Here is a 26,893-nt window from a genome sequence, read left to right as displayed (position 1 = left end):
AGACCCAAAAGTTAAGTCACTTTCCTACAGTCACACAGCTAGTCAGTGGTAGTGCTAAGATTAAGACTCAGGTGTAACTCCCCAGCCTACACTGGGAACATGTCATATGCTGAAAAAGAAAGATGCTTTGATATATTGGGCTTTTCTGTTGAGCCTTTCCCACTAATCTTAAAATTCAGCCAAACAGGATTTTCAGCTCAATAAACAGATATTCAGCTCAATAATGTATGCAAATATCAGAGCTGTTCTCTCTCATATATACATTTACATACTTATGTGTGTATTATACACACTCATATAGAACATACATGTATGTTATGTAAGTTAAAAGGGTCATAATCTTGGCATATACAGAATAAGCTAGGTTTATTATCTCTAGTTGTTTTAAAACCATCTATTCAAAGCTTTTCCACCATTTATAATAGACTTCTAGTGGATACTTCATCCACTGCGTGCTGGAAATGAAAGAGCTGAGAAATATAAACCAAAGGAAAAACCTCTGAAGATTGTGGATGTGTGTAATTTCAAGAATTCAGTAGTAATTCAGAAGGAAACTCACAAATGGGTTAGAAGATACTTGAAGAAGAAACTTGTAGCAATTTAAAATATATAGGCATGTCTCATTTTATTGCATTTTGCTTTACTGCACTTTGCAGATACTGTGTTTTTTACAAAATGAAGGTTTGTGGCATCCCTGCATTGAGCAAGTCTATTGATGCCACTTTTTCCAACAGCATTTGCTCACTTCGTGTCTCTGTCACATTTTGGTAATTCTTGCAATATTTCAAACTTTTTCATTATTATTATATTTGCTATGGTGATGTGTGATCAGTGATTTTTGATGTTACTATTGCAAAAGGATTATGACTCACTGAAGGCTCAGATGATGGTTAGCATTTTTTTAGCAATAAAGTATTTTTAAAGTAAGGTATGTATTTTTTTTAGACATAATGCTATTGCACACTTAGTAAACTACAGTATAATATAAACATAACTTTATATGCACTGGAAAACCAAAAACTTTATATGACTCACTTTATTGCAATATTTGCTTTGTTGAGGTGGTCTGGAACTGAACCTGGAATATCCCTAAGGTATGCCTGTAATCCCAGTGCTCTGAATTTTGTGGCTCCTTAGATGTATTTCAAAAATATATAGAATACTTAAATTGCATTTACTGTGTGCCAGACACTGTCCCAAAGTCTTTGCATTTCTTATCACAACTCTCAATGATAGGTGCTGTTATTATTCCCATTTTACAGATGAGGAAAGTGAGGCACCAAGAGGTTAATTATCTTGCAGAAGGTCATACAAAGCTAGTAAGTGTTAAATACTAGTTATTTGGGGTTTAAACTCCTATTGGTGGAACTTACTTAGGCACCCTCTGTCTTGCAGCTACGGAAACTCTGCTCTCAAAACTGAGACAGAGATGTTTGAAAAATATTACAATAAATTGGAGCCCAGGGACCAGCGACCTCCACGATTATCAGAAATGAAAATATCAGGAGCAGAAATTGCACAGGTACGCAAGAGAGATCTAAGAATTCTTTTATTCTGTTTGTCCCTTTAGATGCAAGTGGTGTTTGTTATCCATTTTTGGTGTTCCCTCTTGGCCAAGTGGCATATGACTTTCTCACTGTTCTACTTTTGATTCTTCCTTCCCCTCCAAGGTTTCTCTTTCAAATGAGTATGAGGGGAACCAGGTTCAACTCACAGTGGATTGACTCTCACAGAATATCTTAGTTAATTTGAAATAACTCCCTTCATTTTGGGGACCCAAACGTGTACAAGGCCTGCCCAGCCACATACAGGAGTGAAGATGGGCCTGGTGTGGGCACTGGAGAGTTCCTCCCTCATCTAAAAGGGCCAGCCAGACAACCTGGTATTGCCAGAGCAGCTGATTTTTCAAGAGAAGCTGGAAATCTGGATTATTTTGGTAGAAGCCTCTGATTTACAAATGTGGGTAATTAATTTCTTTTAAATTTAAAACTGTGTATAGGTCTATTTTTTTGAGGGCCAAACAATGTCATCTTCAGGTCCACACATTCCCTGGGCCACCTGCTTTTGACCTTGGCTTCAATGCCTAGGAAATCCAAAATTCTTGTCTTTTTGGTTTTTGCTGAACACCGTGGCCCCTGATGCAATTTCTCTTCTGTGTTCAGTTTGGGCAGCACTGAGCTCCAGGCTTTCCCTGACACTGACTTGAGTGCTAGTCTATAGCAGGTTCACGGTTTTCCCACCCTCAAGACACTTTCCCTCATTTATTTTCAGTTCATTGTCAAGCATAGGCCTTTGAAGTATTTGGCACGGTGACTTAGGTTGACTTGTGAAATGAACATCACCTCAGGCCTAATATCCAGAATCCTTTCACGTTGAATTGGTTCTCTCTGGATGTCATTCAGAGCGTTTTCTAGCAGGCCTGAGTGGTCGTTTTGATGCCCACCTTAGGCTGCTTTATTGCCAATTCCTATTTGACAATGGCTTTGTTATTCTTGTGTTACAGTTACGAGGCAGGCGTAGATCCAAATCCCGCATAAGTCTAGAACGTGTAACAGGCCTCAGCGTGGACCAAAAATTCAAGCTTGTGCAAAAAGAGCTGGACGACACGAAGAGTGAAATAAGGCACATAAGGGCAAACGCCGAGAGGGACCTGCAGCATCACGAGGTATACCTTCCTGTAGGCTGTCCTCCCTGGGCTCCCCGTTTCCGCCTCAGCAAGAAGTACCTGTAATATGTTCATATAAATGTTGGTGCTTTGAGAGAAACACAAGTAGGATAAGACAAATTGAGGACCTACCTTTAAGGAACTTACCACCTGCTTGAGGAGATATCAAATTTTAAACTCTTTAAGATGAAAAATTTCAAAATACACAAATGTAGAGAAGCTAGCACAGCGAACCCTTATGTATTCAACACCCACACGTAACAGTCATCAATGCATGGCCACTCTTGTTCCCTCCATATCCCTACCAACTTCCCCCTCGTAATAGGCCACTGGGCTATTATGAAGTGAATCTTAAACATATCATTTATCTGTAAATATTTCAATATATGTCTCTAAGATATGGATTCTTTAAAAAAAAACCCATAACCATAATAACCATAAATGCCCTTAAAAATTTATAATAATTCCTTACTAATACAAGGGGCTGGAGGTTTAAGTCAGTGAGTTGGGTGAAAAATCCCTTGTCACCCTCCATATGCAGCGTCCATGACCATGGTTCATGTCTTGTTGGAGACCACTGCAATCAGTTTTCCTCCAGAGAAGAAACATCGCTGTTAACTTGGTTGCCCATGGGATGAAGTTGTTGGCTTGCATTTGATAGCCGTGTTGTATGAAAAATAGATATTTCTGTTCTATTTCTAAATTTTTCCATTTCTAAATGGAGGCACACACAGAATCACACTCATTTCCTTGAAAGAGATGGATCAGTGGACTCATGTCTCCATTGATAGAATCATCTGTACTGCATAAACCTATCCTTTCCCTCTCTCCCTCTCTCCCTCCCTCCTGCCCTTTCCCTCTCTCCTTCTTTCTCTTCCCAAACATGCATCGTTGAATTCTAACATGTTAAAGGAGGTCAGGATGTGGTAGCTTTGTCCTGACATGCGAGACTGTGTGATTAAACATCACGGTGTGGGCTAGAGTGGTCAAAGAAGACTGTGTTGAGGAGGTGGGGCTGGACATAGGACTTGGCGTGGCCTTGAAGAATGGTGGCATTTGTTTAAGGAATAGGAAGACAAGGGCACCCTAGGTAAGGTGAATGACATGAACAAGGAAGTGGCGGTAGGAATGAACATGGCAAGTCAGGACCTTGAGGAGGCTGGTGTGATTAGAGAAGAGGGCGCTTTGGGGGCTATGGTAGGAAATCAGGTCGAGTAGGGCTGTGAGACCTTGAAAGCCAAGCAGAGGGGCTTCTCCTTCTTGTCTTAGAAATCAGGACCCCAGTGAGGATAACTGAGCAGAAGAGCGATGCGTAGGAAGCGGCATTTAAGGCGGATGCATGTTCTGGCCTGTGAAGATGATGGGGAGGGAGGAGGCTGGGGCCACACGCCGGCCGGAGAAGGAAGCTGCTTTTGCTCCTTGGTGCCCAGTGAAAAAGCCTGAACAAGGATGATTTGCTCTGCAGCTACTCACTTCGTTCTTTAAAATAACGTATGTGTGTTTGTGTTTTCTTATTTAAAGACAGTCTCTGTTGTAGCAAAATTTAAACATACAGGTAAGCTAAAAGGGGAACATTTGAAAACATCCACAGTCTTACCACCTAAGACTTGTATTTGGCTCTTGTATTTTTCTCCTAGAGTTTATATTATTTTCTATGTGTGTATGAATTTCTTCATAAAAAGGTATCATATTATTTTGTAAACTATACTTTTCACTTAATAGTGTCTTTCCATATCAATACATAGATTCATTTATAGCATCTTTTTTAAAATTACAGAGTGCTTCTTCGCCTCCCCACTAATCCATCTTTCCAGATATGACTGATTAATGTTTTGGCATATAGCCTTCCAGATATTTTTTATATATATGATATGATATTAATGTTATAATTTTTAATGGATAAATAATGTTTCAGATATGGAAATACATATTTCTGGAGATACTCAAAGCCCTGTTTTTTTTTGTTTTTTGTTTTTTTAAATCCACCCTCATCACCTCTTTTTTTTTTTTTTTAATTTATGTTTGGCTACATTGGGTCTTCGTTGCTGCTCGCGGGCTTTCTCTAGTTGCGGCGAGCGGGGGCTACTCTTCGTTGCGGTGCGCAGGCTTCTCATTGCGGTGATTTCTCCTGTTGCGGAGCATGGGCTCTAGGTGTGCGGGCTTCAGTAGTTGTGGCTTGCGGGCTCTAGAGCGCAGGCTCAGTGGTTGTGGCACATGGGCTTAGTTGCTCCGCGGCATGTGGGATCTTCCTGAGCCAGGGCTCGTACCCGTGTCCCCTGCATTGGCAGGCGGATTCTTAACCACTGCACCAGCAGGGAAGTCCCAAGGCCCTGTTTTTGTTTGTTCTTCCCCTTTATATCGAGACTATAACTTTTTTGAGGCACGCTTTTAAATAATAATATTCGTATTGTCCAATTTGTATCTTAAGGATATCTTTCTAAGACTAAGAAGAAACGTTATGCATTGGGACACAAATAGGTCACCCAATACGTCTAGGTTTCCTTAGACGGCTATATCCTTGAGAAATTTTGTAAACTGTTCTCTCTTTGTGCTGGCTCCCCCAGGCTATCGTTGAGGAAGCTGAGATTCGGTGCACCGAAGTTCAGAGAGAAGTACATGAGTTTGAAAAAGATATTCTAAAGACCATATCCAAGAAGAAAGGGAGTATTTTGGCCACTCAGAAAGTGATGAAGTACATTGAGGACATGAACCGCCGGAGGGTGAGTGGGCAGGAGGTTAGAGCTTAGAAGGGGAAATAGATTCATAGAACGATGACACAGAAGTGGCCCACGTGAGGCAGCCCCACTCCATTTGGTCCACCGTAAATGCTGCCCACATATGCAGATTTTTTTGTGTCCCTCACAGCATGTGTGTCTTAAAATGCAAGTTTATCAAGTCTAAAATCAATCAGGCAGGATGAATATTCATAGTATCTCAGACCGTATGTAAGTCCCCTACATACGAACCTTCAAGTTGCGAACTTTCAAAGATGTGAACATGCGTTATAAACCTACAGTACAGTACTATACAGCTGATTGTGTTGGTTGGGTACCTAGGCTAACTTTGTTGGACTTACAAACAGATTGGACTTATGACCTTGCCTCGGAATGGAACTCGTTCGTATGTAGGGGACTTACTGTATTTTGCTGTTTGTTTCAAGATCTGATGTTATCTTGAGAAAGGTGTGAGTCTGTCTAGTCAGGTGACTACGTGGCATGCGACAAGTAAATCTTAATTTCTTTGAGTTCCATTATTGTAAGAATGAGACATAAAATGCTCCTTCTTTTCCAAAGGTTTTGTAGCATATCAAACTTTGGATCCTGGAGATAGGTAGAGTCACTAACTGTAACATGTTATATGTAATAAAAATTATGTAAATTACCAAGAGAATAATAGACCAAAGAATCATAAATCATTTTGTCAGTAAAGGCCCCTATACCTAAAGGTATACCCAAGTTATCTTGAATTTAAAATCAATAGAAAATTTGTATGGAGCAGACCCAGTTTCCTCTGCTTCTTGGTCATGAGTAAAATACCATAGCAACACCAGCTTGAGTAGCCATAAAAGACTTAAAAATAGGTGACTGAATGTTAGGGCTCAAGGTTTAGTTTTGCAGCCCCAGACCTGCCAACTTTTCAAACCAACAGGGAAGAAGAAGAGCAATGGATTAAAATTTGCTTTTATTTTTTAGGATAATATGAAGGATAAATTATGTTTGAAAAATGTCTTTCTCAAAGTCCAGAGGAAAAAGATGCTTTTACAATTGAGGCAGGTACGTGGCTTTGTCTTTCTTTTTTTTAAGGTTACTGTGGTGGGTAGAACAACGTCTTCCCAAAGATGTCCACGTCCTAATTCCTGGAGTCTGTTACCTTACGTGGCATAAAGATCGTGCAGGTGTGATTAAGTCAAGGATCTTGAGATGGGGAGATTATCATACATTATCTGAGTGAGTCCAATGTAATCACAAGGGTCCTGATGAGAGGGAGGCAGGAGAATGAGAGTCAGAGAAGATGTGGTAATGGAAGCAGAGATCAGAGTGATGCACTTTTAAGATAGAGGAAGGGATTATGAACAAAGGATGCAGGCTACCTGCAGAAGCTGGAAAGGGCAAGGAAACAGATTCTCCTCTTGAGCCTCCAGAAGGAATGCAGCCCTGCCAACACCTTGATCTTAGTCCAAAGAACCATTTCGGACTTCTGACCTCATGAGCTATAAGATAATACATTTATGTTGTTTTAAACCCTTGAATTTGTGGTCATTTGTTACAGCAGCAACAGGAAACTAATACAGTTTCTGTGCTGGCAAATCTGTAGATGGAGTTGGCTTGAATTTAAAAGACCCTCATGACATACTTATTGACCCTTTTGGGGAATGTGGCCTGGGTGGCACAGTTAGTAGTATGCCTTGGTAAGTCTTTGAACAGCTGACCTTAAAGGCTCCTGATTAAAGGTGGTAAGGCAGACATGGCACAGGGCCTCTAGAATGTGGTTACATAGCTCCATTCTCTTTTAGCTCAATATTTTTGTTATTAACTCATTATATGGGCGCTGATGGCATGTGCGTCAGAGGTGGCCACTGACAGTGACACAGAGTTGAGCAGGAGAATTAAGATGTCTGGGAATTATTGCTCGATTGACTTGGGATCCCAAAGGCTCAACAGGCTGGGACAACTTTAACACACGAAGTGACTAAGGACAAATGTAAGGTCCTCCACTTTGATCCCCCCAAATATCTGCACAGGTGCTGGGTGGCTTAGTCATGGAGAAGCTGATAAAGTCCTCTCAGCTGGGGGCGGTGCTGCAGCCTAGGCTGCACTCCACAGTGCCCTCCAAAAAAGGGTGGTCTCACTGCGCTCCTGGAGCACTGTGTCTCAGGGAGAGTGCCACACTTGAAAGAATCTGTAAACTAGAGTCCACGTAGGAGAGGGAATGGAGAGCAAGGGGAGAGAAAGCACGTCAGCGGGCCTGCAACTGACGGGGCCAAGGAGGAGGAGCCCACAAGAGCCATGGCTGCTGTCTCCAAGTGCTCTGGCTGCTGCGGGGAAGAGAACATACTGCTTGGGAGGGCTCTCAGGGTGGAGCTGGGTTGGGGTAAAAGTGTCAGCCAAGGAGAGTTGAGTTCAGCTTAAGAAAGAACGTGGCCCCAGCTGAGCTGCCTCCTGATACTGAGTTCCTAGTTCTCTGGGCTTCATGCAAGCTCAGGCATCCCGAAGCGTGAGAGGGGAAGCAGATGGATGACCTTTAACCTAAAAGCCATTGCTACACAGAGATGACACTGATGTGGTCCTGTCCTCGCAGGCTCACAGGCTAGCAAGGAGTGGTGATGGTGAGAAAAGGCATGGACGCATAACTGCCATACAGAGGAAACAGTGACAGGGACCAGGAGCCACAGCCTCAGGAGGCTGCGTGGAGGGAGGGATTACCCTCTGGTGTGGAAGGTGGGTTGGGAACATTTGAGCTAGAGGGTGGGTCAGTTGGGGCTTAAGGAAATTGTTCTGTTGTTTTGGGGGAAAGGGAAGAAGATTCCTTCTAAGAGGTAGTACAGCATGAGTAGCACGTGGGGATGGGGAACAGTCCTGAGTTTGGCTCTTGTGTACCACAAATGTAAGATGGCACAGACCTGGTGGGGCAGGTAAGGTGGGACCAGGGCTGGGGAGCGAACCCAGTGCACTGATACACCCCCCCATGCAGAAATGTCATGGGTTCAAAGGAAGGGTGTTTATGGGCTGCTTGTCCTGGGTTTTCCAGGTTAAAAACAACTTTTAAATGGCCTTTCTTCCTACACAGCCCTGTTTAGGCACCACTTCCTGGGGAAAGCCTCCCCTGACCCAGCCTTCCATTTTCTTCTGGCCTGGCTGAGGGGCTTCTGTTTGCCCTCTGCCCCTGTGTGTCCCACTACACCATGCTATGACCTGTCTGTGAACTGTCACTGAGTATGGGAGTATCATATTTACTCAGATCTCTATCCCTGGTGCCTAACACCATGCCTGGCACCAAGCAGATCCCCAATCCAAGTTTGTTGAATGACTGAATGATGACTGACTTCCAAAAGCTCGCTAGGAATTGCAAGGTGCAAGCCATACATTCAGAAGTCACAACCTCACATCGTTTCTTCTGTCTGAGCTGTAGAAGGAAGAGGTGGGAGAGGCCCTCCACGATGTTGACTTTCAGCAGCTGAAGATGGAGAATGCTCAGTTTTTAGAGACAATTGAAGCAAGGAATCAAGAACTGATCCAGCTGAAGCTGGTATCCGGAAACACCCTGCAGATCCTTAACGCATACAAAGTAAGGTCCGCGCCGGTCCCCGGGGCTTCCTGTGCCTACCTTTCCGGCCACAGAGAGGTACTAGGGCACCACTGTGGTTTCACTGAGAGCCTAGGCGTCCTTCACTCCCCTGTTGCTCTCTGATTTCTCCCGACGAAGCCATGTCTCCTAAAATACTCCACATGTCCCCACAATCCTGGCTGCGCATTAGAACCATCCAAGGAGCCTTTTGTTTTTTTAAAGATTAGACAGACACTCTAGTCCAACCCTGACCAATTGAATTAGGGGGTGAGGGCCGTGCATCTTTTTTTTTTTTTTTTTTTTCTTAACTCCCAGATGATTTTTATGCACAGTGAGTTTTGGTAACCAGCCACATTTAGGGCCCTGTTTAATTTAGTGTGTAATAAGCACTTCCTTGCTTAAAACCCTGCAAAGGAAATCATCTTAGCTATAAATCAGAAAACTACTAAATAATTCCTCATCCACACAGAACCCTTTTTGTAGAGAAAGAGGCACTATTGATAATTAAGCAGAAACTGTGGGCATGAACATGGCCTGTCCTCGGCAGACCAGGCTGCCTGGTCACCCTGCTGGCAACTGTCTGATGCAATAGTCAGCTAACTGTGGGCCCGTGTGTCCTGCCCACTGGTCTGGGAGCTAAGGATGGTTTTTACAGAAGAACATTTGCAACTGATTTGATAGAGAACACTCCCTTTGAAACCCAATTAAGCAAAATTGATTTCTCCCCGAGAAATTTCATTCTTCTCAATAGTAGACCTGCATTCCAAAATATTATACTTAATCATTTTATTTTGAATTTTATCAATAAAACATTTGTGGAAATTTGTTTTTTCTCTTGTTAGTGTAGGTAATTACACAATATGCTCAATTTTGCCCCTTGGCCTGCAAAGCCTAAAGTATTTACTATCTGGCCTTTTACAGAGCAAGGTTGCTGACCCCTGGCCTAGTGTCTAGGTGGCAAGAGCGGCCACGGGCTTAGGTAGCTCACAGGTAAGCTTCATTTGGCCCACACAGTGTCTTTTAAAAATGTGAATTGGAATGTGTTTAGACTAGGTTTATATTTGTCCAGCGTTTTCCTTTTACAAATGAAAAACCTGAGGCCGAAAGAGGCAGAGTAATTGCTGGATTCAAGCAACATGTTTGTGACAGAGCTTGGACTCCTAGTCCAGTGCGTGTCCCACCTCACCCAACTGCCTTCCCCTGGCATAATGTGTGTAGACAAGGCCATGCTCACATTCTGAAATTCATGTATCCAACTGGAGAGCCTCGAGGTGCGTGGTTACATCCCATTGGACCTTGATCTTATCCTGAGAAATCAACTGAGTGGCACAGGGCCAGTCTGGTCTTGTGGGGAAAAGCCAGGGCTTTGCAGTGGAGCTACTGGTTTATAAAATGCAACAGCTAGGTCCAGGTCTTGAGCTCCTTAGGACATCTAAATGCACAGTGCCTATTGATTGTGACACCCAAGCAACGGCAACACAGGCCACGGTGGGCAGAATGGGAGCCATTCTGGTCAGAATCCCAGGGGCCAGGGTGCCTGTAGGCCTGTTTAGAATAATAGCAAGCAGATGGTGGAGCTGGGAGGAGATGCCTGCTGGAGTCCTAAGGTGACACAGCGAGGGGCTGAGAGAGAAGCAGGCTCACATTTCTGTGTCTCAGTTCTCAGGCCTCCTGGGGGAAACGGGGCCCAGCACCTGTGGGTTGTAGAGTCCAGCCTCACCTGGATTTGAATGGGGACTCTACTGGGGACTATGGGCCGATGCGTCACCTCTCAGAAGCAGGTTTTTGTGACTTACCACCAAGACAGACCTCCGGCTGGTCTGTGATGTGTCCCCAGCCCTGAGGACAGTGCCTGGCCAAAGCAGGTGCTCAGCATGTATTGTCAAAAACTGCTAAAAATTCAGATGTATGTCTAGGGGATGGAGGGGTGGCAGGAGGGATCACTTACATATAAATGTCAAACACCCAAGTATGAGACCTCATTAAAAATATATAGAATAATTTTCCTCTATTACCAAATGTACTGAGTACCTACGACATGCCAGGCACAGGGCAAAGTGCTGAGGGTACAGCTGTGAAGGAGACAGACATGATCTCTTCTCTTCTATGAGTTTTATGAGTGGGTCTCAGTCAAGGGGGCCCCTTTTTCTCTGCTGTGCCTTCAAGCCCTGCCTGATGGAGGCTGATAGAATATAAGCACGTGACTACAACTTTGAGGTGTCGCTTTTAACTGACTGTAAACTAGTGATCCGTGTATAAACTAGTGGTGCCTTGTGGTAGATAGAATTCCAAGATGTCCCCCAAGACTCCCCACCCCCTGGTAAATTCACCCTGCACAATGCCCAGGGCTCTGGATATGATGGATTCTGTTATTAGGTTCCATTCTGCTCTCTGATTAGGTTAGATTAGAGGGCACCCTTGACCTTGAGATGAGGATATTATCCCAGTGGGTCTGACCTAATCACATGAGCCCTTTGAAAGTAGAGAGTTTTCTCTGGATGAGGAAGGCAGAGATTTGAAGCATGAAGGGAATTCTCTGGATGAGAAGTTCTCCATTGCTGGCTCGAAGATAGAGGGACCACATGGAAGGGGTCTGAGGGCGGCCTCCAGGAACCGAGGGCCACCTCCTGCTGACAGCCAGAAAGAAAATGGAGAGCTCGGTCTTACAACTTCAAGGAAATGCTTCCCACCAACAACCTGTGAGCTTGGCAAGGACCCCAGGTCCAGATAAGACCTAGCCCTGGCCAACACGGTGGGTCGCTCCCTGGGCAGAGAATCCAGCCACACTCTGCTTGAACTTCTGATCTATAGAAACTGTGAGATAATAAATGTGTGTTACTTTAAGCCACAAAATTTGTGATAATTTGTTACACAGCAACAGAAAGCTAACATGCCTTCTCAGAAGTAGCTGCCTCCGTGACCATCATCCTGCCCAGGATCCCAAATTACTCTCATTACACCTCCTTGACGGCCCCGCCCCAGCAGAGCCAGGGGCTGCCTCGAGCTTCCGTTCTTTCCTGCCCTGTGTCTCTAACTGTCTCTCTAAGTTGTCGGGTGAATGACTGTTTTCCCTCTGCTCTCCTTTTCTCCCAGCTGACTGGCTGGTGTGCAGTGAAGTCCTGTCCTGCCTTCCCTTCCCCACCGCTGACCCCCTCAGCCTGGCCTCTTATCCACTTTTGCTTTCCTCAGAAGAGCAACTTCATGCAAGATGTGGAACAGGAAATGAGCCTTGAAGAAGGGATTGGAGAGGAGAGGAATGGGGAGGGAGGTGGCCCCAGGTGCTCTAAGTTCCGCCAGGCAGGTGGCTCCAGGCTTTTCTGCCAGGTCTAAGATTTGATACCTTCGGGCATTGCCCCAGTACCCTCCTCTCCCTGGCTCCTTTTGGACCCTCCTCTCCCAAGGCTCTTTCCTTAGCTTGAAATGTTCTTCCCACCCCTCTTACCTAGACATACTTGACTTCACCTCTCTTCTTCCAGCATCCCTTCCCCCAGGGAAACCTTCGAGACCAGTGCCCATGCATTCTTGGTTCTTGGCACAGTTGCAGTTTGGCATTTCTTCTTGCACCTCCGTCAGGGCTGTGAGCCGGCCTCTTGGTGGCCTGGCCTAGGTTGTTTTGCCGACCAGCGCCTGGGTGGGTTCTCAGGGTTTGTTGGCCAGCCCCCTGGAGCCACTGGCTTCTGTCCCTCGGCCCCCTCCTCCTCAGCCAAGCAGAGCACATCCCAACTCCTCCAGGCTGACTCTTCACCACTAGGAGATAGAGGTCCAAAGGGGGCAAACCTAAGAAGCAGGGGCCAGGGAGGAGCTGGTGAGGGGCGGCAGCACAAGATGCGGCAGGAAGCTGTGGAGCAGCTCCTGCAGGACCTCTCCAGCACCAGCAGGCCCGGTCCTAATAGGCTTTGGAGACAGTGGTGCAGTCCATGCGCTGTGAAATCACGCTGCCTGGGATCAAACCTGGCTCCCCCTTGCCTCTGTGACCCTGGGGAAGTTGTTTCACCTCCCTGAAAGTCAGCTTCCTCACCTGTACCGTGGGCTCACAGTAGCATCCACCTCTTCATCCAAGTGAGGTAGTGATGGCGGCCGTCTGCCGTGGGTTCTCCATGTGTCAGGCACTGTGCTCAACACTTTACCAGGTTTGCCTCCCTTAAGCCTTTCTACAACCCTACAAGGCAACTAGCCCTAGTTTAGAGAGGTTCTCTTAATAAGTGGTGGGGTGGGATTTGGGTCCAGGTGTATCTGGCTACTTTGCAGGTGAGGACAAGCCTCCCAAGGTCCTCTCCTCCCCTGCCACTTAGACACCAGGATTCTGAAAATCTGGGCAGCCACGAGAAGGGCAGGCCCAAGTTCCTGGTTGATCCTGCTATTCTCCTGCTTAATAAAGAGCTGTTTGTCTGTCTATTCTTCCTATAGTTCTAAGCAATCATCTTTGCTCAAGACTTGCTGTGTTGTTATATTTCAGAGCAAGCTACACCGAGCCATGGAAATGTCCCTCAATCTGGACAAAGAGTTCTTGTTGAGAAAAGAGTTACTCGAAAAAGTTGAAAAAGAAACCCTGCAAGTAGAGGAGGTAGGAGAGGCTAAAACATACTGTTTCTGGTGTTTTCCTCCTTCTGTCTTACAAGGGCTCGGGTCAGCATTCACCAAGATCTAGGCCACCTTGATTTTTGTCTAGAAAAGCCTAGATCATAAAAACCAAAATAGCTCTGGGCCATCAGATGAGAAAGTGGCCCCTGGAGGCTCCAGTCCATGGTGTTGCATTTTACTGCCGGGTTAGAATCTAGTGTCAGAAATCATGAAATCATCTAGAAACTACAGAGTCCAAATGACTCTCAAGAATTCCTTAAGTGACCCATAAGGTAGCAAATTCAAAGTGTAGTGTATTCAATCTGGCAAAAAAAATGTATGATGCATGTAATAATGTAACTGATATGAGAAAAAGAACACATGGCAAAATATAACTTTCTGTGTAAAGGAGAGAAAGCTCTTTAAACATGGAGCTCTCACTCGGTACGGCAGATGCTCAGATGGCAGACCTGTGACCTCTGTCCCAGGCCCACTCCAGGGCCTGTGGTCACCATGTGAAAATGTGTGGTATCATCTGAACTCCCGACATCTGCATTGGGATTGAGTGCTCTCATTATTTTGTTGAACACATAGAGTTGAACTTCCACCAGTTACACGCACCTAGGATATGACTCAAAGGAGACTTTGGGGGCAAGGTGATGGAAAATGAGCCCTGGACTTGCATTCAGAAGGCCTGGCATCAGGTTTGTGTTGCCAGTCTCTAGCCTTGAGCAAGCCTTTGAATTAGACAGAACTGTTTCCACGTCTGTGAAAAAGACGTCACAGCCCTTGTTGTGGTAATCAGATAGGACGATGCTTTGTCAACCTCTTAAAGCCATTATTTCAGTTATTACTATCATTGCCTTGAATGAGCCTGAAGTGTCCCCAGCAGCGTGTGTGGCCCCAAATCTGCCTAGAGTGGGCCAAAAGCCACAGGATTACTACATCTGACTCAGTTTTGCCATGGCATCCACATCATATCCTTGAAGGAGAACCAGTACCCTTTGCAAAAAAGTCAGTCTCGCTGCAGAGTGGCCATTAACAAAGGTGAAGCAAAAGTCTGTGTGCTCTCTCCATGCAGAATTCCTGTGGTACTTCTTTGTTTGGGTTGATATTTATTAGATTACAAGTAAAACATGAAATCAATTTTTAAAAGCCCAGCATTCACTACTTAGTGTATTTTCATTTTCTTAACTTTTTAAAAAACAGCTTTATTGGGATATAATTCATATATCAAACAATTTACCAATTTAAAGTGTACGTTTGAGTGGTTTATAGTATATTCACAGAGTTGTGTAACAATCAGCATAATTATTTTAGAACATTTTCATCACCTCAGAAAGAAACCCCGGACCAATTAGAAATCCTCCATTTCACCTCACCTCATTCCCACCCTCCAGCCATAGGTGACTACTAATCAGCTTTCTGTCTCTGTGAATTTGCCTTTTGTCAACCTTTCATATAAAAGGGATCATACATTGTGACCCTTTAACTTTAATAATATTTTCAAGATTCATGTTGTAGCATGTATCAGTACTTGTTTCTTTTTATGGCTGAATAATGTTTCCTTGCATGTACCACATTTTGTTTAATCCATTCATCAGTTTGATCGATATTTGTATTGTTTTCGTTTTTTGGCTATTTTGAATAATGCTGCTGTGAACATTCATGTACAAGTTTTTGTGTGAATATATGTTTTCTTTTCTCTTGGACATATAGGTAACAGTGGAATTGTGGGTTATATATATGGTACCTCTAGGTTTAACATTTACAGAACTGCCAAACTCTTTTGCGAAGTGGCTGCACCATTTTACATTCCCATCAAAAATGTACGTGTGTGACATTCACAGTAAGATAGACAAGATGAAAAGGCAGAGGGCTGTGTACCAGATGAAGGAACAAGATAAAACCCCAGAAAAACAACTAAATGAAATGGAGATAGGCAATCTTCCAGAAAAAGAATTCAGAATAATGATAGTGAAGTTGATCCAGGACCTTGGAAAAAGAACGGAGGCAAAGATTGAGACGATGCAAGAAATGTTTAACAAAGATCTAGAAGAATTAAAGAACAGACAAGCAGAGATGAACAATACAATAACTGAAATGAAAAATAAACTAGAAGGAATCAGTAGCAGAATAACTGAGGCAGAAGAACGCATAAGTGACCTGGAAGACAGAATGGTGGAATTCACTGCTGCACAACAGAATAAAGAAAAAAGAATGAAAAGAAATGAAGACAGCCTAAGAGACCTCTGGGACAACATTAAACACGACAACATTTGCATTATAGGGGTCCCAAAAGGAGAAGAGAGAGAGAAAGGACCCAAGAAAATATTTGAAGAGATTATAGTCGAAAAATTCCCTAACATAGGAAAAGAAATAGCCACCCAAGTCCAGGAATCACAGAGAGTCCCATACAGGATAAACCCAAGGAGAAACACACCGAGACACATAGTAATCAAATTGGCAAAAATTAAAGACAAAGAAAAATTACTGAAAGCATCAAGGGAAAAACAATAAATAACATACAAGGGAACTCCCATAAGGTTAACAGCTGATTTCTCAGCAGAAACTCTACAAGCCAGAAGGGAGTGGCATGATATACTTAAAGTGATGAAAGAGAAGAACCTACAACCAAGATTACTCTACCCAGCAAGGATCTCATTCAGATTCGATGGAGAAATCAAAAGCTTTACAGACAAGCAAAAGCTAAGAGAATTCAGCACCACCAAACCAGCTCTACAACAAATGCTAAAGGAACTTCTGTAAGTGGGAAACACAAGAGAAGAAAAGGGCCTACAAAAACAAACCCAAAACAATTAAGAAAATGGTCATAGGAGCATACATATCGATAATTACCTTAAACGTGAATGGATTAAATGCTCCAACCAAAAGACACAGGCTTGCTGAATGGATACAAAAACAAGACACATATATATGCTGTCTACAAGAGACCCACTTCAGACCTAGGAACACATATAGACTGAAAGTGAGGGGATGGAAAACATATTCCATGCGAATGGAAATCAAAAGAAAGCTGGAGTAGCAATACTCATATCAGATAAAATAGACTTTAAAATAAAGAATAACACAAACACATGGAGGCTAAACAATATGTTACTAAATAACCAAGAGATCACTGAAGAAATCAAAGAGGAAATCAAAAAATACCTAGACACAAATGACAATGAAAACACGATGATCCCAAACTATGGGATGCAGCAAAAGCAGTTCTAAGAGGGAAGTTTACAGCTATACAAGCCTACCTCAAGAAACAAGAAAAATCTCAAATAAACAATCTAACGTTACACCTAAAGGAACTAGAGAAAGAAGAACAAACAAAACCCAAAGTTAGCAGAAGGAAAGAAATCACAAAGATCAGAGCAGAAATAAATGAAATAGAAACAAAGAAAACAATAGCAAAGATCAATAAAACTAAAACGTTGTTCTTTGAGAAGATAAACAAAATTGATAAACCATTAGCCAGACTCATCAAGAAAAAGAGGGAGAGGACTCAAATCAATAAAACTAGAAATGAAAAAGGAGAAGTTACAACAGACACCGCAGAAATACAAAGCATCCTAAGAGACTACTACAAGCAACTCTATGCCAATAAAATGGACAACCTGGAAGAAATGGACAAATTCTTAGAAAGGTATAACCTTCCAAGACTGAACCAGGAAGAAATAGAAAATATGAACAGACCAATCACAAGTAATGAAATTGAAACTGTGATTAGAAATCTTCCAGCAAACAAAAGTCCAGGACCAGATGGCTTCACAGGTGAATTCTATCAAACATTTAGAGAAGAGCTAACACCCATCCTTCTCAAACTCTTCCAAAAAACTGCAGAGGAGGGAACACTCCCAAACTCATTCTATGAGGCCACCATCACCCTGATACCAAAACCAGACAAAGATACTACAGAAAAAGAAAATTAGAGACCAATATCACTGACGAATATAGATGCAAAAGTCCTCAACAAAATACTAGCAAACAGACTCCAACTACACATTAAAAGGATCATACACCATGATCAAGTGGGATTTATCCCAGGGATGCAAGGATTCTTCAATATACGCAAATCAATCAATGTGATACACCTTATTAACAAATTGAAGAAGAAAAACCATATGATCATCTCAATGGATGCAGAAAAAGCTTTTGACAAAATTCAACACCCATTTATGATAAAAACTCTCCAGAAAGTGGGCATAGAGGGAACCTACCTCAACATAATAAAGGCCATATATGACAAACCCACAGCAAACATCATTCTCAATGGTGAAAAACTGAAAGCATTTCCTCTAAGATCAGGAACAAGACAAGGATGTCCACTCTCCCCACTATTATTCAACATAGTTTTGGAAGTCCTAGCCACGGCAATCAGAGAAGAAAAAGAAATAAAAGGAATCCAAATTGGAAAAGATGAAGTAAAACTCTCCCTGTTTGCAGACGACATGATACTATACATAGAGAATCCTAAAAATGCCACCAGAAAACTACTAGAGCTAATCAATGAATCTGGTAAAGTCACAGGATACAAAATTAATGCACAGAAATCTCTTGCATTCCTATACACAAATGATGAAAAATCTGAAAGAGAAATTAAGGAAACACTCCCATTTACTATTGCAACAAAAAGAATAAAACACCTAGGAATAAACCTACCTAGGGAGACAAAAGACCTGTATGCAGAAAACTATAAGGCACTGATGAAAGAAATTAAAGATGATACCAACAGATGGAGAGATATACCATATTCTTGGATTGGAAGAATCAGTATTGTGAAAATGACTATACTACCCAAAGCAATCTACAGATTCAATGCAATCCCTATCAAATTACCAATGGCATTTTTTACAGAACTAGAACAAAAAGTCTTAAAATTTGTATGGAGACACAAAAGACCCCGAATAGCCAAAGCAGTCTTGAGGGTAAAAAGCAGAGCTGGAGGAATCAGACTCCCTGACTTCAGACTATACTACAAAGCTACAGTAATCAAGACAGTATGGTACTTGCACAAAAACAGAAATATAGATCAATGGAACAGGATAGAAAGCCCAGAGATAAACCCACGCACCTATGGTCAACTAATCTATGACAAAGGAGGCAAGGATATACAGTGGAGAAAAGACAGTCTCTTCAATAAGTGGTGCTGGGAAAACTGGCCAGCTCCATGTAAAAGACTGAAATTAGAACACTCCCTAACACCATACACAAAAATAAACTCAAAATGGATTAGAGACGTAAATGTAAGACTGGGCACTCTAAAACTCTTAGAGGAAAACATAGGCAGAACACTCTTTGACATAAATCACAGCAAGATATTTTTTGATCCACCTCCTAGAGTAATGGAAATAAAAATTAAAATAAACAAATGGGACCTAATGAAGCTTAAAAGCTTTTGTACAGCAAAAGAAACCATAAACAAGACGAAAAGACAACCCTCAGAATGGGAGAAAATATTTGCGAATGAAGCAACTGACAAAGGATTAATCTCCAAAATATACAAGCAGCTCATGCAGCTCAATATCAAAAAATCAAACAACCCAATCCAAAAATGGGCAGACCTAAATAGACATGTCTCCAAAGAAGATATACAGATTGCCAACAAACACATGAAAGGATGCTCAACATCACTAATCATTAGAGAAATGCAAATCAAAACTACAGTGAGGTATCACCTCACACCAGTTAGAATTGGCATCATCAGAAAATCTACAAACAACAAATGCTGGAGAGGGTGTGGAGAAAAGGGAACCGTCTTGCACTGTTGGTGGGAATGTAAATTGATACAGCCACTATGGCGAACAGTATGGAAGTTCCTTAAAGAACTAAACACAGAATTACCATATGACCCAGCAATCCCACTACTGGGCATATACCCAGAGAAAACCATAATTCAAAAAGACATATGCACCCCAATGTTCATTGCAGCTCTATTTACAATAGCCAGGTCATGGAAGCAACCTAAATGCCCATTGACAGACGAATGGATAAAGAGGATGTGGTACATATATACAATGGAATGTTACTCAGCCATAAAAAGGAACGAAATTGTGTCATTTGTAGAGACGTGGATGCCTCTAGAGACTGTCATACAGAGTGAAGTAAGTCAGAAAGAGAAAAACAAATATCGTATATTAACACATATATGTGGAACCTAGAAAATGGTACAGATGAACCGGTTTGCAGAGCAGAAATTGAGACACAGAAGTAGAGAAAAAACGTATGGACACCAAGGGGGGAAAGCGGCAGGGGGTGGGGGTTGTGGTGTGATGAATTGGGAGATTGGGATTGACATGTATACACTGACGTGTATAAAATGGATGACTAATAAGAAAAAAAAATGCATAAAAGTTGAGTGGAAATATAAAGAAAATTCCTAGAACTTAAAAAAAAAATGTACGTGTGAGGGTTTCAATTTCTGTACATCTTCACCAACACTTGTTATTTTCAGGTGTTTTTTTTAATGCTGTCCTAGTGGGTGTGAACTGGTATTTCATTGTGGTTTCGATTTGAATTTCCTTGATGACTGATGACATCAAGCATCTTTTCATATGCTTTTTGGCCACATGTCTGTCTTTTTTGCAGAAATGTCTATTCAAGGCCTTTGCCCAGGTTTTTTTTAAAATAAATTTATTTATTTTATTTATTTATTTTTGGCTGAGTTGGGTTTTTGTTGCTGCGTGAGGGCTTTCTCTAGTTGTGGCGAGCAGAGGATACTCTTTGTTGTGGTGCGTGGGCTTCTCATTGCAGTGGCTTCCCTTGTTGAGGAGCACAGGCTCTAGGTACACGGGCTTCAGTAGTTGTGGCGTGCAGGCTCAGTAGTTGTGGCTCACAGGCTCTAGAGCACAGGCTCAGTAGCTGTGGCTCACGGGCTTAGTTGCTCCACAGCATGTGGGATCTTCCCAGCCTAGTGCTTGAACCCATGTCCCCTGCATTGGCAGGTGGATTCTTAACCACTGTGCCACCAGGGACGTCCCTCTTATGTCTTTTCTTAAGACTTTTATAGGTCTTAAATTTAGGTTATGATCCATTGTGAGTTACTTTGTAAATGGTGTGAGGAAGGGGTCCAAAAGCTGAAAGAAGAAAGGAGATGCAGTATGTTCATAGAATTTGCTACATTAACCTTCCTTTACCACTTGTGTGGTTCTCTTCACTTCTTCCTGTAGATTTGAGTTACCATCTGGTGTTATTTTCCTACTCAAATACAGCTTCATTTCAGCCTGCCTTTGTGCTATTATTGTCAAATATACTACATTTTATATGTTATAGGTCCAATATAAAATTATATACATATTGCTTTATGAAAATGCTTTTTAAATCAGTTAAGAGAAGGAAAATATGCAATTATGCTGTTTTTTTATAATTACCTACATAATTACCTTTGTGCTATTTGTTTTCTTGGATATAGCCTTCTTCTACAGAAGTAAAGTGCTATTTTCATCACATCATATCAAGGGAGCATCCTGTCAACAAGACTTTTCATTGCTGATGTTAACCTTGATCACCTGGCTGAGATGGTGTTCCACAGGTTTCTCCACTGCACAGTTACTCTTTCCCACTTTTCAGACTTTACTCTTTGGAAGGAAGGTCCTGTGTGCAGGCCACGCTTAAAAAGTAGGGGTTATAAAGTTTTTTGGAATTCTTCTCTGTGAGAGATTTGTCAATTCTACCCCATTTGTTTATTTTAAAAATTATTTATTTATATCAGCATCAATTCATGAATATTAATTTTATATATTGGTTTATAATCGAACATTTATTTTGTTGCTTCCATTGCTCCAGTTGGCAATTGAGAGCTCTTTCAGTCAGGTTCTGTGTTCCTTTGGTATATCCCCATTTTTGTGGGTGGTGGTTGTTGTTGTTGTATGTGTGTGTGTTTTGTTTTGAGCACCTCTTTCCTTTCTGGAACTAGAAGATGCTCCAGGCTCTTCTTGTATATTTCCTACCCCAGTCCTAGAATTAGCCATTTCTCCAAGGAGTCCCGGGTCTTTTTATTTGATTAATATTGGAAACCAAGATCTGGGTGTGCTTGCTCATTGCTTTCTTGCATTTTTGAAAGATAGTTTTGCTAGATGTAAGATTCTTTGTTGACAGTTTTTGTTTTCCTTTCAGCACTTAGAATATGTCATCCCACTGCCTTTGGGCCTCCATTTTGTTTCTGATGAGAAGTCAGCTATTAATCTTATTGGGCTTCCCTTGTATGTGATGAATTGTTTTCTCTTGCTGCTTTCAATATATTCTCTTTGCCTTGTCAGTCAACATTTTGGGTACGAAGTATCTGGTCATGGATTTCTTTGCACTAATCCTCTTGGAGTTTGTTGAAGTTTGTGGATGTGTAAATGTTTTTCATCAAATGTGGGAAGTTTTAATGTGTGTTGGTGCACTTAGGGGTGTTCCACATTTCTCCAAGACTTTTCTTCTTTTTTCTCTGTGTTCTTCATATTGCATAATCTCTATCAACTTACCTTAAGTTAACTGATTATTTCTTCTCTTGGCTTAAATGTACTGTTGATCCCCTCTAGTGAATTTTTCATTCCAGTTGGAAAGACTCCAGATTTTCTATTTGGTTCTTCTTTTTATTTTTTAAATAATTTCTACCTCTTTATTGATATTCTCTGATAAGACACTATCATCATATATTCTTTTAATTCTTTAAACATGGTTTCCTTTAGTTTTTTTGAACATCTTTATAACAGTTGCTTTGAAGACTTCGCTAAGTCCACCATCTGGATTCTCCGAAAGGCAGTTTATGTTGCCTGCTTTTTTCCCTGTGTGGGTCACACTTCCTTGTTTCTTTCCTATCTCATAATTTTTGTTGAAAACTGAACTTTTTAGATAATATACTTTAGCATCACCAGATACTGATCTTGGTCTTGTCATTGTTTTTGCTTGTTGTGTAGTAATTTGGCTGGACTAATTCAGTAAAGTCTATTTCTCCTGCTGTTAGTAGCCTCTGATGTGGCTCCCCAGAGGGTACAGCCTTGATCATGGACACAATCTCCCTGACAACCAGGGTGATTTCAGCTTAGTTCTCTTTGACTCCTCCATCTTCCAGCTAAACTTCTGGCCAGTCTACCTCTATTGGTATCACACCTAGCTGTTAGCCTCTGTTAATTACTAGCTAATTGCTCTATTGCTTTAACACCCTGAGACGTGAATTGTTGCACATTCTGAACTAATTACAGTCAGGCCCTGTCACAGGGGCAAAGTGTTGCCAGTCATTGAGGCTTGCTCTAACCCCATAAGGCTCTTCTTAATTGTCTCTTTCTCTGGTTAAGTTAAACATCTAGCTAATCTACTTTTTGCTTGTTGCTACTAGTATGGAACTGTCAGATTGATCTTAATTGCTCACCCCAAAGATCTCCATTGTTTTCCACAAAGTCCTTAGCATGAACTCCCCACACTCTGATCCAAATAAAGTTCACCTTCTTAGGCAGCATTCCAGAGCTTTCTATTTTACAGCCTCTCCCCTTGGGCAAAATTTCTGCACCATTGCACTGGAGATGGGTGTGGGAACAGTGGCCTGTCTTTCCTGTAGTTTCACCTCTGCTCTACAAGTGGGGTGCTGCATAGGGACTGCAGTCCCGGGTCTTCTCAGCATATCCCTCGTAGCTAGTACCTATTTTTTAATGCTTTAATTCTTGCTACTTCATTATATTTTATCTTAGGTACTCTGTAATCATCATTCTCACAAGAGTGTCCACAGATTGTTCCAGGTACATTTTTAGGTCTCCCCACAGTTGTATGTCATGCTAGACCGATAATAGATATGCACTGAACACTTCCTGACAAATTTTTGTTGTATTCTGAAAACAAGTTGATAAAAAAATAATTTTACTGTGTTGCTTCAAACTGAATTAAAACAGCATTTCTCAAACCAGAAGGTGACAACCAGTCACCTGGGGATATTGTTAAAAGCAGATTCTGATTGGATAGGTATGGGTGGCCTGAGGCTTTGCATTTTCACCCAATTCCCAGGTGATGCCAGTGTCACAGCAAGGAATCAAAATACAATACTAGGTTAGGAAGATTCAACATCATAAAAAACGTTAGTTCTGTTTTAGTTGATCTGTGAAATAATAGTATTCCAATTAAAATAACAAGGAGATTTTTTAAAATATTTATTTGTTTGTTTATTACTTATTTTGGCTGCACCGGGTCTTAGTTGCAGCATGCGAGATCCTCAGTCATGGCATGCGGGATCTTTTTAGTCATGGCACATGGACTTCTTAGCTGCGGCATGCAGACTTTTTGGTTGCGGCACATGGACTCTCAGTTGCGGCACGCAAACACCTACTTGCAGAATGCACGTGGGATCTAGTTCCCTGACCAGGGATTGAACCCAGGCCTCCTGCATTGGGAGCGTGGAGTCCTACCCACTGGACCAACAGGGAAGTCCCACAAGGAGATTTTTTTAAAGGCTTAAATAAACTGACTCAAAAATTCTTTTGGAAAAATAAATAAGAATATCCACAAAGTTCTTAATAAGGAGGAGACTAGCCTTACTAGATACTGAAACATGTTATGAAGTTACAGTATTTAAAACAAGTCCATGAATAGACAGGAAGATAAAAGAAAAAAATGTAAGCCATATGATGAACTCCAATACAGACCATATATGATATGTATATGATCAAGTTTCTGATAGTTTTGATATTGATACATTTAGTTTATGATAAAGGTGACATTGCAATGAGAGACAACAGATTATTCAATAAATGATTTGCAATGACTCGGTAGCCATTTAGGAAAAAATTAATTTGGAACTATATGTAATAGCAAAATTAATCCAGGCGTATCAGAGATTTAAATGTTAACAATAAAACCATTAAAGTCCTGAACTTATATAGTGGGAACATTTTTATTGTAATCTTGGAATGTGGAAGACTTTTAAAATGTGAAACCTATAAACCATGAAATCAATGAAGTCAGCTATATAAAAATAAAAACTTTTCTGCATGGCAAAAACCATCATAAGTGAAGCCCAAAGATAAGTAACTGGAAAAATATTGTATTTAATATCACAAGGAGCTAATTTTCTTAAAAGATAAATGTCTTATAAATTAACCAGAAAAATCTAACGAAAAATAGGAAAAAAATGGGCCAAAGATTTAAACAGTTAGAGAAAAGCTAAAAAATCTCAAACATATGAAAAATGTTGCCTTTCACTCATAAGGAACGGAAAATAAAGCTATAATGAGGTACCATTTTCCCTCTGTTAGATTAACAAAGATGGAAAAGTAAGATTGTGTCGTGAGAATGGAGAAAACAGGCAGTCTCAAACATTGCTGCAGAAGTATAATTGGCTTCATCATTATAATAGAAGGCAAGTTAGCACCATTTACCGTACATACACATATGCTTAGGGCAGGGTTTCTCAACCTAGACCCTACTGACATTTCGGGTCAGATAACTCTTTGTTGTGGGAGCCGTCCTGTGCATTGCAGGGTGTTTAGCAGCATCCCTGGCCGCCACCTACCCTATGCCAGTAGCACTCCCCTAATTGTGACAAACAAAAATGTCTCCGGACATTGCCAAATGTCTCCTGGGGGCAAAACAGCTTCTGGTTGAGAACCACTGCCTTAGAATAAGCAATTTCACCTTCAGTAGCTTATCCTACTGATATATTGTACTTGCATTTTTACAAAATGATGTATACCCAGAAAATTTGTAATCACAGCACTGCTTGTTGTAATAGCAAGAGATGGAGAAGCTAAGTGACTGTTGGTGGGGACCTGTTAAAGTATGGTACATCCATACAATGGAAAATTATGAGGCTGTTAAAAAGAATGAGTGAATTCTTTATGTGTTGATACAGAAGAATCTTCAAGATTTATTGAGTGGAAAAAAAAGTTGGATGAATGAAAGTGAATAGAATTGGCCACTCTTTGGGTCAAAAAAGTAAACATATATGTTTGTATGGATATAGATTTCTAGAAGGATGCATGAAACCTAAAAATAGTGTATGCTTCTTGGAAGGGGACCTGTGTGGCTGGGGACAGGGGTGGGTTGGGAGCTTGTCACTGTGTACTTTTATACCATTTGAATTGAATGTATTGCCTTTTCAAAACAATTGTTAAAAGGACAATGCTAATTCAAAAAGCCACTCAAAAGAAAAAGACTAGTTAATTTTACTGTATAATCATTTTTAAAAATGAAATGTAAAAAGACAGAGTCCTCAAAAAATTGAATAATCATATGATCCAGCAAGTTGTCTTCCAGGTATATACCCAATATAATTGAAAGCATGAACTTGAACAACAGGTATTCGTACACCCATGTTTGTAGCAGCATTATTTACAATAGCCAAAATGTAGAAGCAACTCAAGTGTCCATCGACAGATGAGTGAATAACCAAAGTGAGCTGTATATGCATATAATAGAATATATTATTTTATTTATTTTAAGGATGAATATTATTCATCCTTAAAAATGAAAGAAATTTTGACATGCTACAACATGGATGAACCCTAAAGACATTTATGCTAAGTGAAATTAGCCAGTCACAAAAGGACAAATATTGTATGATTCCACTTACATGAGGTACCTAGAGTAGTCACATTCATGGAGACAGAAAATAGAATGGTAGTTGCCAGGACCTGTGGGGAGGGGGTTTGGGGAGTTAGTGTTTAATGGGTACAGAGGTTCAGTTGGGGCAGATGAAAAAATTCTGGAGATGGCTGGTGATAAAGGTTGCAAAACAATGTGAATTGTTCTGTGAATGCCACAGAACTGTACACTTAAAAACGGTTAAAATGGGAAAATTTATGTTATGTGTATTCTGCCAAAAAAAAAAAAAGACAGGAAAATGAATTGAAATTGATCTAATCAAAGTATACTTAAATACATAATTTTTCCAAAGCAAAAAAAGCCCCTAAGCAATCAAAAGTAAAGCATATTCCTTAATAGAGGAAGGAAGGGAGGAAGGAAGAAAGGAAGGAAGGGAGGGGAAAAGACTGTTTTAGACTGTACTTAATGTTTCTAAACTGGACGAAAATGTCACGATCTGTAAAGAAAAAGAATCTTGTGATTTCACCCACTCCTTTGAAAATGTAAACGTTATTTTTAGAACTACATTGAAACTGGGGAGAGATGCCAGGGCCAGTAAGTCCCAGGAGGCTAGAACTGCCAGGGAGCCCCATGTTTAATTGGTCCTTCCCAACCCAGGACCGGGCGAAGGCCATGGCTCTGAACAAGCAGCTCCGGAAGCAGCTGTCTGAGTTCCGAGCGCCACAGGTGATGATGTACGTCCGGGAGAAGATCCGAAACAGGGACCTGGAGAAGACCATCAGGATGTGGGAGAGGAAAGTGGAGATTGCAGAGGTGAGTTACAGGAAGTCCCGAGACCCGCGATATCTTATGCCCCTCACA

The 26,893-nt window shown here is 41.5% G+C and overlaps 1 protein-coding gene across 1 annotated transcript in view; it reads left to right on the top strand.

Annotated features, from left to right (window-relative positions):
- Window positions 1–26,893, top strand: part of CFAP263 (cilia and flagella associated protein 263) — a 39,972-nt gene that overhangs the window by 7,660 nt on the left and 5,419 nt on the right. Inside the window, exons 3-9 of the mRNA XM_082369051.1 lie at window positions 1,396–1,522; window positions 2,504–2,665; window positions 5,230–5,385; window positions 6,358–6,438; window positions 8,795–8,950; window positions 13,407–13,514; window positions 26,690–26,845. Of these exons, the coding sequence (XP_082225177.1) occupies window positions 1,396–1,522; window positions 2,504–2,665; window positions 5,230–5,385; window positions 6,358–6,438; window positions 8,795–8,950; window positions 13,407–13,514; window positions 26,690–26,845 (946 nt within the window). The remainder of the gene's footprint in view (window positions 1–1,395; window positions 1,523–2,503; window positions 2,666–5,229; window positions 5,386–6,357; window positions 6,439–8,794; window positions 8,951–13,406; window positions 13,515–26,689; window positions 26,846–26,893) is intronic.

Source organism: Balaenoptera borealis, assembly GCF_965194805.1.
Source record: "Balaenoptera borealis genome assembly, chromosome: 19".
Lineage (NCBI taxonomy): Eukaryota > Metazoa > Chordata > Mammalia > Artiodactyla > Balaenopteridae > Balaenoptera > Balaenoptera borealis.
The sequence above is the reverse complement of the archived record's forward strand: the minus strand, read 5'-3'. Positions and strand labels throughout refer to the sequence as shown.